At 47.7% G+C, this 14,575-nt stretch overlaps 1 protein-coding gene across 8 annotated transcripts in view; it reads right to left on the bottom strand.

Annotated features, from left to right (window-relative positions):
- The window catches only part of LOC131259577 (kinase D-interacting substrate of 220 kDa), a 31,826-nt gene that overhangs the window by 1,663 nt on the left and 15,588 nt on the right, over positions 1-14,575 (bottom strand). For 5 of the 8 annotated variants that reach the window (XM_058261100.1, XM_058261098.1, XM_058261095.1 and 2 more), the window contains 7 exons: positions 6,467-6,598; positions 5,999-6,397; positions 4,507-5,926; positions 2,656-3,636; positions 2,419-2,584; positions 1,027-2,128; positions 428-463 (listed from right to left, as the gene is read on the bottom strand). In XM_058261100.1, coding sequence (XP_058117083.1) covers positions 428-463; positions 1,027-2,128; positions 2,419-2,584; positions 2,656-3,636; positions 4,507-5,926; positions 5,999-6,397; positions 6,467-6,577 — 4,215 coding nt within the window. In that variant the 5' untranslated portion in view covers positions 6,578-6,598. Of the gene's footprint in view, positions 1-427; positions 464-1,026; positions 2,129-2,418; positions 2,585-2,655; positions 3,637-4,506; positions 5,927-5,998; positions 6,398-6,466; positions 6,599-14,575 lie in introns of those variants that run through there. The other 3 variants (XM_058261101.1, XM_058261094.1, XM_058261096.1) reach the window with 3 other exon arrangements.

The raw sequence follows: 14,575 nt of genomic DNA on the forward strand, positions 1-14,575 counted from the left end.
AAATGGAAAAAGTCAACTAGGGATAGTTATGCCGTAAAAACAACACCACATGGTGGACGGTGGCAAAAGTTTGAAAGGCAAAGAGAAAACTTACAAACAACTGTGTGGAAAGGATCATGGAAATTATCGAACACACGAAGGAACGAACGAACGAAACAAAGAATTACAAAAAAAAACTATAGGAAGAGTACACTAAAATGAAACACGTGTTAATTTATTTCCTTTACAAAAAAAACACAAAACAACCACAGAGAGAAAGTTTTAAATGGAGAAAGATCGGAGAGCAAGAAAGAAAGTCCAAACAGAAAGAAGGACGAATAAAGAGTATATAGACAGCAAACACAACCGACATAATGGACTTAGACATTAGATACGGAATGAGAACTTCTTTTAAAGTCGCTTTTTGCTGTTATAAGTCAAACGTTACCTGTAGATATTCGTAATCATGCACTTTCGCTGCCGGCTGCCGTATTTCGCCAAAAAGGATACACAAGGGGACACATCCACGTGCGTGTGTGTATGTGTGATGTGCCAAAAAAAAACCGGCGAGTGAGGTAGGTTCAACAATGTATGTTTTGTATGTTTTGTCGATTGATGTAGCCGAATAATTTGATTACCGTTTCGGTGAATGTTATTGGGTTGTAATTTTAGTTGTTCCATATTTTATCGATTGTTTGTTTATCAGTTTTGTTGTACGCATATGCGTGTGTGTGTATGTGCATGTTTGTGAAGGAATTTGTTTGTTTGAAGTTTATTTTATTTTGTGTTTGATAGGAACGATTAAAAAGGGAAGTGGCAAAAACGGCGTTGGTGACCAGCGTCAAACATATTTTGGTTGCGGACGCATACACAACGTACACACACCCACACACATACAAACAGTTGATTCGTTTTCCGTAGTTTATGGTCGAGAGGGCGAGTTTAAGGAAGGAATAATCGATCAGTTAAGCGAACGGTGAGTGATTGTAGTAGTTATCGGCAATAATTCCCCGATTCCCTTTAATAATAACCCCGCGGGGTGCATACCTGTTTTTCAAGTAGATTTTGTGACTTCTGCCGGATCGGCTGGAAGCTGCTCGACGAACCGGAACCGTACGGAGGGGTCGACTGGGCGAGTGGTTCCGGCAGATCAGCTGGATCGCTTCCATTGGTTCCCTTCGCGAAGGTGGTGGTTTTGGAGTGCTTCCGACTGGCGGCGGTGGCACTGTTCGATTCACGCAGCGCCGTTACGAGCAGCTTGAACATTTCCCAGTGGCCAAAGCTGAGCTGGAGCACCGACTTTAGCTCGTCCAGGTTGCAGTACGTCAGCACCCGGCCGGAGATGGCGTTATCGCGCAGGATCGGCCCCGTACGCTCCATGGCGGGTTTCAGATCGGTTACCTGGTTGAGCAGATCGATCAGCTGGTCCACCGTGAGGTTGGAAAGCTGCACGTTCGTCAGATCGATATCGATCGGTGGCGTCACCGGAGCCCCGCCGTTGGAGGTGGTGGACTTTTGAGTGAACGCACTTTTACTCTTGCCCGCCACCGGTCCAGCGCCAACGTTAGCACCATTGCCACTTCCGCTGCCACTAGCACCCGTACCGGTACCCATGGAATGCTCGAACTCCGGATGCTCGATGATGATGGATGCACTGGTCGGTAGACCAGATCCTTTAGCTCCTGCAAGCGGATCCCCCATCATCGGGTTGGGACCGGAGTTCAACAGATTCGCCAGATTCTGATTGTAGTAACTCATCAGCGCCATCGCCGCCGGTTGGGGATTGTAGAAGTTGGGCCAGTTGGCGAGACTGTTCGGATGCTGTCCGGATGACTGCAGCAGATTGCCATGGTGACCGCGGTGCATATGCGATGAGTGATGTGGCGGTAGGAAGGCGGTCGGTTTGCTGGGCGGCAGTACCGTTTTCATCGGGATGATAATTCCTTCGTCCTCGAGCGCCTGCTGATCCTCCTTGAGCACCTTCCGTAGGTACGGATCGAGGTTGATGGTGAAGGGCAGGAAGATGCGCAAGTCCGACACGAGGAGGTCCGATTTGTGCAGCTGCAGAAAGGCGTCCAGCTTGCGTTCGTCCCGATCGAGGTCGAGCAAAGTGGCTGCCTCACGGAGGCATGTCAGCTTTGGTCGGACTCTAAAAAAAGGAATTGAAAAAGAAATAAAAATGCTTATGAATGAAGCTAATGGAACTCTTTTTCTAACGTGAAGAAGGTACAACGAGAGAACAAAGTTTGATAATTTAATGTTGATTCCTTTACATGAGAAGTTTAGAAATCAAATTAAATCAGTTTAGAAAAGGCTGATAAGGACATTTATCATAAATTGTCTAGAAAATACAATCATTTCGAAAGTGTTTATCACATATATCACAACTAAAGATGGGTTTTATGACTCTTAGTGCGTCTACGCACAACATTTGCTTACTTATCGTACACAGCCTGCAAGGACATAGAATCGTCGAAGCTATCTCCGGCCTGATCATGTTCTAGCACTATCATACTGGCGCGCAGTGGCCACTGCTCGGTAAGGTTAATCCATGAACTAAGCCGGTACCAACTAAATTCGATCTGGAAGGCTTTAAGCAAGCGTACTGGAAGGATAAAATAAAAGAAGTCACGTTAACTAACACCCTTCGAACTTATCACACATGAGGGTACCTACCAGTAATGTAGATGACGTTCATAAGCCTACGCATGCTTCTTGGATTGACGTCGCTGAAGTAGTCGTCGGTGAGAATAATCTTCGACAGATCAACGGGCGGGTTTTGGCCGAGCTTGTGCAGGTTCGATCCGATCGAGCTGGCGATTGAGTCCGAGACGCGCAGCTTTTTGCTTCCCGCTCGGGACGTTCCCGGCATCGCCCGTAGCTTCTCCTGCGACGACATGATCTCCGACGCGTTCGACAGTCGACGAGCGGACGCCGAATGTCCCAAATGGGGGCCCGGTTCGTCGTCACGGCTCATATCGGGCACGATTCGCCGGTACGCGGACAGGGCAGTGTTCTGGGCCCGTTGAACCTTCCGCAGGCCGGAATTTTGCAGGTACACCGGTAGGTGGACAAGATTGCGCAGGAAGTCGTGCCCTCCGATGCCACCCTCGGTGAACAAACGTCGGCTGTTCGCTTCGGCCGCCTTCGCGATGACGTGCGGATCGACGGCGAGCAACAGGACGAACGGACGCTGATGCCCGGAGAGCAGCGTTTGCACGGCGTTCAGTATCGTGAGCGTCCGTTCGGTGTCGCAAGAGTCCAGGGCGTCCACGACCCCCACCAGTCGGCTCTGGGCACCGGTGAACGCATCCAGACAGCGTACCATGTCCGTCATGAGACTCACCTCGGCCCCGAGTGCCGTTAGGGGGGCAGCTTCGTTGCTGTTGAAGGCACGCTTGAGGTGTTTGCCCTGCGACATGAACAACGCCCCGATCAGCTTCGACCAGGCGTGCAGGTTTGCGATGGCACCGGATAGCAGAAAACCGAGCAGGACGTAGATCGTGACCGCGATCTCCTCCCGCCCATCCAGCCGATACTCGGTGTACACGATTGAGAGCGAGGCGGTGGCCAGGATGCCCAGCAAACCAAGCTCGAACATTATCACCACGGGCATGCAGCACATCTTGCGCCACTTCCAGCCACCGGTAGCTTTTACTGGAAAAGAATTGTCAAAATGGAATACCGTGTCAAGTTCATTCTTCCATTTCAAGACAAGAAGGCAAGCTTTCTTTTTGTTTCATTATCTATATAATTCCAAGAGGAAATTAACGGGCGGAGAGATTCATTATTCAACTCACTTTTTATTTGCCGATATTTACAACAACATCGTCAAAATTGAACATAAGAAAGATATTGGAAGAAAAAAAACAGGATTAATAACTGTTTAAAAATTGTGTCAAGTTTGTAAGATTTTTACGAAACATATGAAATTAAAAATGGAAAAGAAATGACCTAATAGCGAGATTTTTTACGAATCGAGGAAATTTTTTTTAAATTTTGGAACTGTACTTCCACTATATTGGAGGGTTACCAATAAAAGGTAATGCATTGTTAAATAAAAGAAAAAGTCAATCCACATGTAATATAATAAGGTGTGGTGTAATGTTAATGGGAAATCAAAAAAGCAAATGAGAAAAGTTAACAGTAGAGTTGTGTGAACCCGGTTGAGATTGATGTATCTGAATGACTCTTTGATTCATTTATGAGAATGAATGATATAAATCTTTTAATGAGAGATTCATAAATTCTAAAGATTCATCAATGTTAAAAACATAGAAAAATAAATTCCAAAACATGCGAAAAATCATCTAAAATCCAAAAAAAGCGATGAGATTCATTAATGGTTTCAGAATCGAAACAAAAAAGATTCATGAATCAATCTGAACGAATCTTAGGTGAAAGATTTATATGAATGAATCTCGCTTAAAGATTCATAACTCACATCACTTGATAACAAAGAAATTGACGAAGGGAATTAGAAGTATGACAAAATGAATCGATTTCCCTGCCATTGGTAATACTTACTGGGTTTGGGCCGAAAGGCACGGTACAGTCCGGTCGCCAGCGATCCATAGTGCGACTCGATCGCATCGAACAACGAAGCCAGCATGAGTGCGACGGCCGCATCACCGTTCGGTGCGGCCCCGCTTGCCTCGGCGAAGTGAAACCGGACCGGCATCGGTTGCTGGTCGCTCTGCGGTCCCGGCGGATGACAGAAGGCCACCTGCAGAATGAGTCGCAGACGGCCAAGCTTACGCGACAGCCCATAGTTGAGTGCGTAAAGCCACTCGAGATCGTACCGGCGGTCGAGGAACTTAAACAGGGTGTCCAGAAAGTAGATGAACACGAACAGTGAGGCACCTGTGGCTAGGCCCCAGATGTAACTCCAGGTGGCCAACCCGATGACGGTGCCGATCACGAGCGCCAGATGGAGGCAGATGAGAAAGAACAGCCAGGACGCATTGATCGGCGGTTCGGACCACGAGTGCGCGAAACTCTTCATCTCTTCGCGCAGCTTCGACAGCAGGAAGCTCTTGCCGCTGCCCCACTTGGCGTACAACCCGACCGTGATGGGTGTGGTAAGTGTCGGTTCGCTCAGCACGTCGGCCAACGCGGACGAGTACAGCCCGTACCCCAGCATGCCCTCCGAATCTTCGTTCGCATTCAATCGCCGGTTGCCAAACACCTGCCCGAGGATTGTCTTCTGGTGCGTCGTATCGATCGCGTACGGTGTCTCACCCTCCTTGTTCGATCGGTACAACAGCTGGCTGTACTTGGGGTTGCTCAGCAGCGCCTCCACGATCGCCTTCGAGCGTGCCCGCATCGCCACGTGGAGGCACGTATCGCCCCGCTTGTCCGTCGCGCCCACCTTTGCCTTGCGCTCGAGCAACATCTGCACGATCTCCAGGTTACGATTGCGAACCGCGCGCAACAGCGGCGTATCACCGTCTTTGGTCGAAAGTTCCAGGTCCGGGTTGGACTGCAAGATCAGCTTCACGATCGCCGTGTGACCCTTCTCCACGGCCGTGTACAGCGCCGTCTTCTTGTCCTTCCCCTGAATGTCCACGTCCACGTGGCGCTTCATCAGTATTTCCACCACGCTCCGGTGGCCGCCCTTGACGGCGTTAATGAGCGGCGTGTCACCGGCCCGGTCCTGCACGTTCAGGTACGCACCGACGCCGATCAGTGCCGACGCTATCTCGGTCAGCCCTTCGCGACAGGCGATCGAGAGAGCCGTCATGCCGTCCTTATCCAGCGCGTTCACGTTCGGCTTGCGCTCCAGCAGGAGCGTGACACATTCCTGGTAGCCCCCGCTGACCGCCACCAGCAGCGGCGTCCACGAGTACATGCCGGCCGTGTCAACGTTCGCACCCGCCTTCAGTAGAACGTCCACAATCTCCGCATTGCCCTTCCGGCAGGCCCACACCAGCGGTGTCGTTCCGTACTAGAATGAGCGGGGAGATCGATATCAGTACCAGTCGTCAAACAACGGGTCCCAACACTAAGCGGCACTTACCTTATCACCCACGTTCACCTTGGCCCCTCCGGTGTTGACAAGCAGGCGCACGATATCCGTATGGCCCCGCCCGGAAGCCCACAGCAGTGGATTGAGGTGATAGTTGCCGTGTGCCTGCACATCGGCCCCCCGCTGCAACAGCAGCGCCACCACGCCCGTGTGGCCCTTGTACGAGCCCCACATGAGCGCCGTCCACCCGCCCATATCCCGGTGCTCCAGCTCGGCTCCATTATCCAGCAGCGTCTCGACGATTCCGACGTGCCCGGCCTTGGCCGCAAACTGTAACGCCGTCCAGTTGTCCAGGTCCTGCGCCTGAACGTCGGCACCACGCGCCAACAGTTCCTTCACGAAGTGGGTCGCGCCACGCCCGCTGGCAATCATAAGCACCGTTGTACCGTTCTGTTGAAAGAGAAACGGTGTGGTTAGGCATTCTCAGCAAGTCCTAGCGACATCGACATACACACTTACCTCATCACGATCGTCGACCTGCAGGTGGCGGGTCCCGAGGAATGATTTTAGTCCAGCTAGATCATCCGTTTCCAGGTACTGTAGCAGCGTACGGTGGCCCAACGATCCCATCGAATCGCACCGATTCAGTGCCTTCGGTGTGGGTTAAGAGAGGTCATTGGAGGGAAAAAAAGGTAAAAGAACATAGAAGTAAGAAAACAACGAACTGTGACAGTCGCAAAAAAGTTGGAGTAGTAAAAAAAAAGAGACAAAAATAAACACAAAAATCACTAAGAAACACTAGATCGGCAAAGAGTACAAGTTGAAGGTAGAAACAAAAAAACTAAACTCAAACAAACTAGAGTACAGATGATTGCTTAGTAGAACATATTCCAGCGGATCCAATTCGAAAGCCAGCGCAACTAAGGTTGAGTACTATGTTTTCAGTTTTAGCTCAGTTAGCTCATCCGTTTTTGGACAGCGGCAGCAGTTAGAAGAAAGATGGAAGCAGCCCGATGCTTGCTACCGAGAGAATTAGTAGCAACAAACACTGCATAAATAGTGACGCGATAGAGAGTCGAAGGAGAGAAAGAAGTAGATAAGTACATCCAAAGCGTAGAGAGCGCAAAAGGCGAAACCAATATTGAGTTAAGGGAAGGAAAAAGTAATACGACGAAGGTTTGTTGAAAGAATGAGCAAAACTCCACCAACCTGGGTGGAAATGAGGCGATGAAGATTGTATGAAGTAGTTTATATGACTTATTTAACGACAAATATTAATACAACAATTATTATACCGATATGATAACAGAGCTGACCATTGTTAAAAGCTCAATTAGAGAACACAACGAGCAAATGGATAGACTAGCATAAATAAACACGGACAACTGTAAATTACATCGAACAACTCCCCATGCAAAAGGAGTTAAATGAGTTGGTACTCGACCATTCTCCAGAGGAGGTCGAGGAGTACTCCAAAAAGAGGAACATGGCATTTGTCTGACTTAAAGAATAGAAACATCTGAATAATAAATTAACAAAAATATATGGACATTCAGTTTTGATTGCACAACATCCAAAAGCAATGACGACGTGATCGGATAAACATATTGCGTTCGAATTATTCTCTAAAGGCTGATGCAATCGAAAAGTTTGTAAATCTTTCTCTCGTGGCTATTGAATGATAAATTTTCGATTTGTCTACATTTTTGTTATGCAGTTCATTTTTTCTTTTAGTACTCCATTTAACAACAAATAGTGAAAAATATTATTTAGTTTTTTAATCAACCACAGATTAGGATTAATTTAAAAGAATATTAAAAAGCGCATTAGACAGAAGCCTTTTCGTAGTAAGAAATTCTTTTTAAACGGTTATGGCACATCGCTGGGTGTTAGTGGTACGCCACTCCAAACCGCAAGTGCGTAGAAACGTCTCCACACAACAAAGTCCAGAGTACAAGACGCGCGTTAGCAGCTTTCTGGAGCAACTTCATGCATGCCGACCGGATTGGTCGGAGTTTGTTATTGTCCGGTGGATGGCCGAGTGTGCATTTGCATACCGCTGGCAACAATGTAGTAGGTAAGGAACGGTATTACGTCCACGGAATAGCTGAAGTTTCTAAGGCCATTGAGTGGAGGAAGATGTCTACTGGAAGACCAACGTGTACTAGCAGCAGACCTTCCCCAAGTTGGTCGATTTCTTCAAGTCTTCGGTTGTGGTTTGTTGTTGCGAGGTACGGCAAGACTGCCTAAGGTTGCAAAGAACGAAAACGAGACCACTATTTTACCCCGGAATGCAGCACCTAACCTTAACGGGAAGGTTGTAGAGTGTCGTGGTCGATCACTCAGCACTGGACACGGGGCTCACCATCTAATAAAACGCCATTCCTCTCGTGTGGTTTTGGAGTACGAGTAAGAAGCGTACAGACAACTGCGTTTGCCCGAAGGACGCAACCACGCAATGGCAGAGTGTTAGACGGAAGTGTCGTAAAGCAGCAGAAAGATTGTGGTGGCGATGATGACCCCGTCACCGGTGCACGTCCGCGAAAGTATTGGGATTGCCTTTCATCGCCCTCTCGGAACACAGCGCACAGCGTTTCTAATTGGCTGCGGTCTCCGGCAAAACTGGCCACTCATTAATGGTGGATGATGAGTCCCCCTGGTCCGGGGGAAGGCCGTCCCGGATAGAGCGAAAGTGCGTTTGGTTATGTCTCTCCGAAGAGGCCAGGCCGATCGACAAGCAATAGGTGACCTTTTGCGGGCCGGTGGAGGGCGTTGTGCGGCGGCAACTGGTATGGATTGGTATTTGCGCAGTTCAAATGGCTATATTTACCATTTCATTACCATACCGGTTGTGTCCTGAAGAGGTTAGGTGCGTCGAAGCGGGGTCTCTAGCGGCGGGCAGGCTGTGGTCTAACCCGAGATGGCATGAAGACCGCACATTCTCGAACCATAGAAGACTGTCCGTCCGGCCGTCTGTCAACCTGCCCCTTCTTGTCCCTATCCCTGTAACTACCAGTTGTCCACCGATGAGATCATTACGGGACGAGGAACGGGAGGGGATAAAACAAACATACAAACTATCGGCGCTGGCGCGATCGGCCGTCCGTGGTTCCGGTTTTGCAGTGCGGAATTACCGTGCTCGCATTGAGCAACCCCGTTTACCCGCACCCTCAGCCCGGCCCGGGCCATAATTTAAGCATATAAATGGATATAATTGTACAATTTCTGCCATTACCGGCGGCAGGTACGATTACCTGGTGATCTCTTCTTTTAGGCCCCTTCTCCAATGGGGGCCCAATTAGGGTCAGGCTTTATCCGGTAGGTATGGATCGTCGTTTAATTGAAGATGAAGTAAAGAGAGACACAAGCAGAACCCTCCCACAAACCGTTCCTCGCGATCCCTAGGCCGTTCGGTGGAACATCGATTTCATAATAAAACATGCTGTCGTGTGGCCGCAATGCAACGATCGACGCAAAGGATCGACGTAATGCAAGAATAAACAAGCACACAAGGCAAGTGCATCGGTGGCAATGCTATTGCACGTTGTTGATAAATAACTTCATCCAAATTGCAACACAGTCGGTAGGATAATTCGTAGGAGCGTGCGATGTAAACACATTATTATAATAATTGAGAAATGATTTCAATGCGTTGAAAAAGTGATGACATCCAATTCTGGAACGCAACTAGGAATTGAGTTCAGATTTAGCAATCATCCACAAAATAAACATAAAAACCTATCTCTTACACTACAATTGCATGAAGAACACATCAAAGTATCAGTATTTACTCTAAAATGCAATAATAAACATGACGCAAGAATGATCACTAATATACAAGAAAACGATGTGCAAAGTATCTTTTTTTGGCCGAAACTATTTTTTATGTGTCAGCTTCGGTTTTTATTTTAAAGTAGCAGTTAAATGAGAACCACATATGATTGGACATAATAAGGATGTAATTGTTATTCACATCGAATTAAAACAACTAATTATTTGCTATAAAGCTGTCACATTGTGTGCAGTACATTGATTGATATTGATCATTGAATTTGATTGAAAAAAGGGGAAAAAAACAACATGCCCGACAGTTCAAGCATGTCACGATCGAGTATCTAACGTAACTGGTACAGTTTCCCTGATCGATGCACATAAATAAACACCGAGAATTCATACAGAAGCCGACCGAGAAAACTCTTTGAGGATCAACTCTCGGAAGAAAGAGCGAAAAAAATCAACTCTAAGAATGGCGCTAGACACACATGATCGTGTGCTCACTTCACCGTTGCGCCCGGCTTCTCCCTTTACCGGTCGAGGGGTATTATACTTTTAAATGAGCCCTTAGTTAATTAATCACGGCGTGCGGGTTTCATTTATCGGCGGCAGGGATTGAACCTCACATCGCTCGTTGGCGCGTAGGACCACGCCGTCGCCCTCGGAGGGCCGGTAAGGCGGCTACCGCGGCTTAGAATCGCAAAGTAAACGCAGTTCGCAGTCGGAAGTGAGTAGCAGTTCGGTGCGGGCGTGCCTGGTGAGTTCCAGAATACAACAAAAAACTCCTGCCTGCCTCTTGAGGGCTGGCAACTGACCGCTTGGCAACGCTCTTGGTCAGCGGAAGGTGGATACTAAACCAACCAACTCTTGGAACTTGGGTGCTAACCGCCCAGATCCGTATTAGTCATAACCGGACCGGTGCAAAAATGTTTGCCGCTGAATCTGAACTCTAACTTCCAAGCTGCACCGAGACGGGGGTTGAACCATTCCATTCCAAGTGCACGCCACACGAACTCACTTTAGGACCTGCTCGAGAGCGGTCTCTTGTGACTTGGTTGTGAGTCAATCGGCGGCAGATAACAAAAAGGTGTGCCGTGGGAACAAACAGGTTGTCCGTTGTGGTGGATTTGGAGTAGCTAAGACTTGTTGTTCCACGGGTACCAACGCCGTCGGCGGGTCCACTCGATCCGCGGTCCAAGGCCGATGAAAACGGCGGCAGCCTGGTCATAACTCAATCGTAACCCTAATCAAGGTTCCGGTTGCAATTGCTAGAACCCAACCAACCACCTACCATTAGGAACGTGGCTTAACCTAAGCAAGTATCTATTCTGGAGCTACCTTGACGGGAAACTAGTTGCAGAATGCTGTCCACCAAATCCAAAGTCCAGTGGTGGAGAAGTGGGATATAGGTCATGGAAGAAAAAACACTTCTCCATCACTTAAGTAGAGTGCATTTGGTCCATAACAGAAAGATTTTAAACCATTCCAAATGCACCCACGTAACTAAAGAAAAACATCAGTTGATGCAGCTGTTAAACGATCAGACTTTCACCCTTGGATCGATAGGTGGAGGAACTTCGGAAATAGAGGAACTTCAGAGGGAGAGGAACTTTAAACTTATGAATTGATTTGTGGAACATATAATTCTTATAAATTATTAGTTGATACAATTAACTCCAGATACAAGTACTACTTATTAAAGCGTTCGCAGAATTTCGGTTACGTCTCCGTTGGAAACTTTGGTCAGTGAGGGGTTAATCGGTACTGGCTGCATACTGGTAAGGGTAAGGTCTCCCGCCTTACCGCACCCCACCTTACTACGAACCCCATCCTCCGGTGCACGGGTGGTGGGCAGACGAGCAGACTAAAATGCGGCAAACTACACATACATGTACTTTCGACGAGCGGGTTATGCGCCGGCCGTACGCCTTCAGGCGCTGCACGTTCAGGATCAGCTCATCGTAGCCGATCACTTTCATCTCGTGGCCTCCCGTACACTCTCCGAGGACACGCCGCTTTTATTGGCACAATCAGGGGCTCGACTCGGGCCTCCCCGGGGGTCAAGGCAGGAACGGAACACCGTAAACACCCACCGGGCAGGAGACGACAGGTTAAATGGTGAGTGGTACGCACCGCACATACAATCACCACGGGACACCACCACAGCCACCGGTACACACATACGACTTGTTTAGCACATGCACACACAAATATACACCCAGACACGGTGGTAGGACTTATTTTTTCGTTTGTTTCCTAACCCTGGTGAGATCGGTGTCGTGGCGGCGTCTCAAATATCACCCGGAGGATACGCGTATTTCTTTCTCCCTCCGCAAGGGAGTTCTCCTCCGACGCACGGTTGCAAATTGTGATTTATGGCAGTTTGCGGTGTTAATTCTCCCTACTTTGGGAGGATTTTTGGCGGTGCACACAGATAAAAGATCACTTCGCTTCGAAACCCAAAATCTTGCAGGATCCTGTGAGAAAGGCGGATGTTATAGGAGCGCACTGCTTGCTTGATGCACTTTCGTGTTTCTGACCACCCGCCGAGAGCAGGAGGGGTACTCCATTCTGTGTGTATCGAGTGTGCTTTCGGAGCGTAAGTATTTTGGCAGATTTCGGGATGCAAAAAGCAACGAACTCGGGCTCGATCTGTGAGCGCAACATTGCTTCCTTATATCCGGGGATCAGACGTTTTAACTAATGAGCAGGAATGAGTCATCACTAAGATACCAACGGCTTTGGGTCCATTGACATATGTGTCTTACTTTTCCAAACGCCACGCCAGGATCGAGTCTCGCGATCCATTCTGGTTCGACCCTCGCAGGGTGGGTTTTTCCACCCGTCATTTAATCCGACTACAACGCTGACGATCGTTAATATTAACGGCTCGAGTTTCAAAAAATCCGGTTCCAAAAACCTGGTGTACGACTTCTGTTAGGCGTCATCGCCTCACAGATAGAAAATGAATCATCATGTGGGGTGGAGAGAAGGTTTTAAAAAAAGTTTTTTTTTTTAAATCGCACAAGTTAAGAAACTGCACCAACTCCACCAGTTGCATCAATGTGCAATGAGGGATAACATATTGAATATTCAATCCTTCATTTCAAAATCATAGCTTTCTCTCGTGCATTGAACAGAAAGGTCGAAGGTTAAAAAATAATCAAAGGAGTTTGGCGAGCTTTTCCAAGCCAGTTTTAGTTTTCCTCCCAAATTTTCATCTATTCTTAAGGATCATTGTGGAAGCACATTGTTGATGGTGGAGTTGTTAAAATGTTTCAACATTTTCTAGACAGTGTCAACCAAAACTCCAAACTACTTTTGGAAAAAGAATAAACTATTTCAGCGTTCCCAAACAGAATGGAATTAGCTACGCATATGGCTAAGACAACCGTACGCGTTTCTGTCGATGATATGTTATTTTATCATCTCGAAAACATCTGACTCACACACCGGGCGAATAAATTTACATAATCTTGCTAGTAAAAATTAAGCAATAAATTTCACTCCATCGTTTGGTTCGATTTGCGTTTCGATGGAGTTCGAATTAAAAACATTTTTTTCTTAATTTCATAATGGCGTATTGTGCTACTTTTCCGACAAAGCACGGTACGATAGAAATAGAGTGTGTCTAAAACAAAAAGAAATTGAAGACAAAACTTGTAGTTTTGATTTAAGATCAGGCAAAGGATTACAATTTCTGTCTCTACAGGATGTTACTTTTCTAGAGACAAGTACCTGACAATTTTAAAGAACCTCAACTACTTTTCATTGGTTCGGTCTATCATTCCCATTAGGTTTAGATTTGTCTAATTAATACGATTTTTTCAACTTTTTTAATTTCTATCTAGAGATTGTGGTTTGCGTGACGTTTGAGAACGAATCTACGACGCCACATGGAAATTGTGTATCGAAAACAAAACTAATCTAGTACGCAGTTCATAACGTCGTTACCAATGTTGGATTATTTTCTCATTTAACATCCTGTTCCTGTTCGATCCAAGTAAGCCCGATGCACCCCAAGGAAATCTGCCATTATCTTACGGATCCCGAACACTTGGATACACACAAAAAACGCATCGCACGTTCAAACAGACCTGGTAAGCATCCACTGAAGACTACTAAGAGAATTGAACACACTTTGTTGGTGGTGAAAACGGTGGGTGGTGGAAAAACTTGAGGCAAAACAAATAGGCGTTCGGATCGTAGCAACGTTCTAACGATAGGACTTTTTACTCTCCGGGAAAGATCAACGCTTTTCGCCACTACCATATGACAAGGGATACTGCATTTCTTGTGCACCCTTGCGACTGAGGCCAATGAAATTGCCTGTGGCGGTCCTCGCGAGGATGGCGCTCTAATCCGCGATCGTCACACAACCACACACACACACACAAACACACAGCAAACGATCAACGGTAGGGAAACTCGCGCGCGTTCGTCGTTTTCAGTCAGTCGCGGTCGAACGCGCGTCGCAGACTGAGGACCACATTTGCGACACTGCATTGACGCGCCCTCGCGCTACCGGGCTAACACAGACGCACACGAACCCACTCTCCGTGTATCCGAAACAGGTACCCCAGCTGATATGCCTGACAGTAGCAACCCCCTCCCTTCCTCTCCACATGCCTCCACTGTGACAGGTTTTTGCCATGCCATCACGGCATCGGAGGGCCAGAACATGAAGCCAGAAGACTGGAGAGTCGGTGCGAGATCGCGTTGATCGCGCGCGAACCGAGAGCCTGTGAGCTTTTTTCAGCTGAGCACACAGAATCCACGCGAAAAAGCGGTAGAAAATAAGTCCCCGATCTTGGGGCCAAGCCTCCCAGATCCGTTCGGGACAGGTTTTTCACC

This window comes from Anopheles coustani, chromosome 3, assembly GCF_943734705.1.
Source record: "Anopheles coustani chromosome 3, idAnoCousDA_361_x.2, whole genome shotgun sequence".
NCBI classification, from domain to species: Eukaryota; Metazoa; Arthropoda; class Insecta; order Diptera; family Culicidae; genus Anopheles; species Anopheles coustani.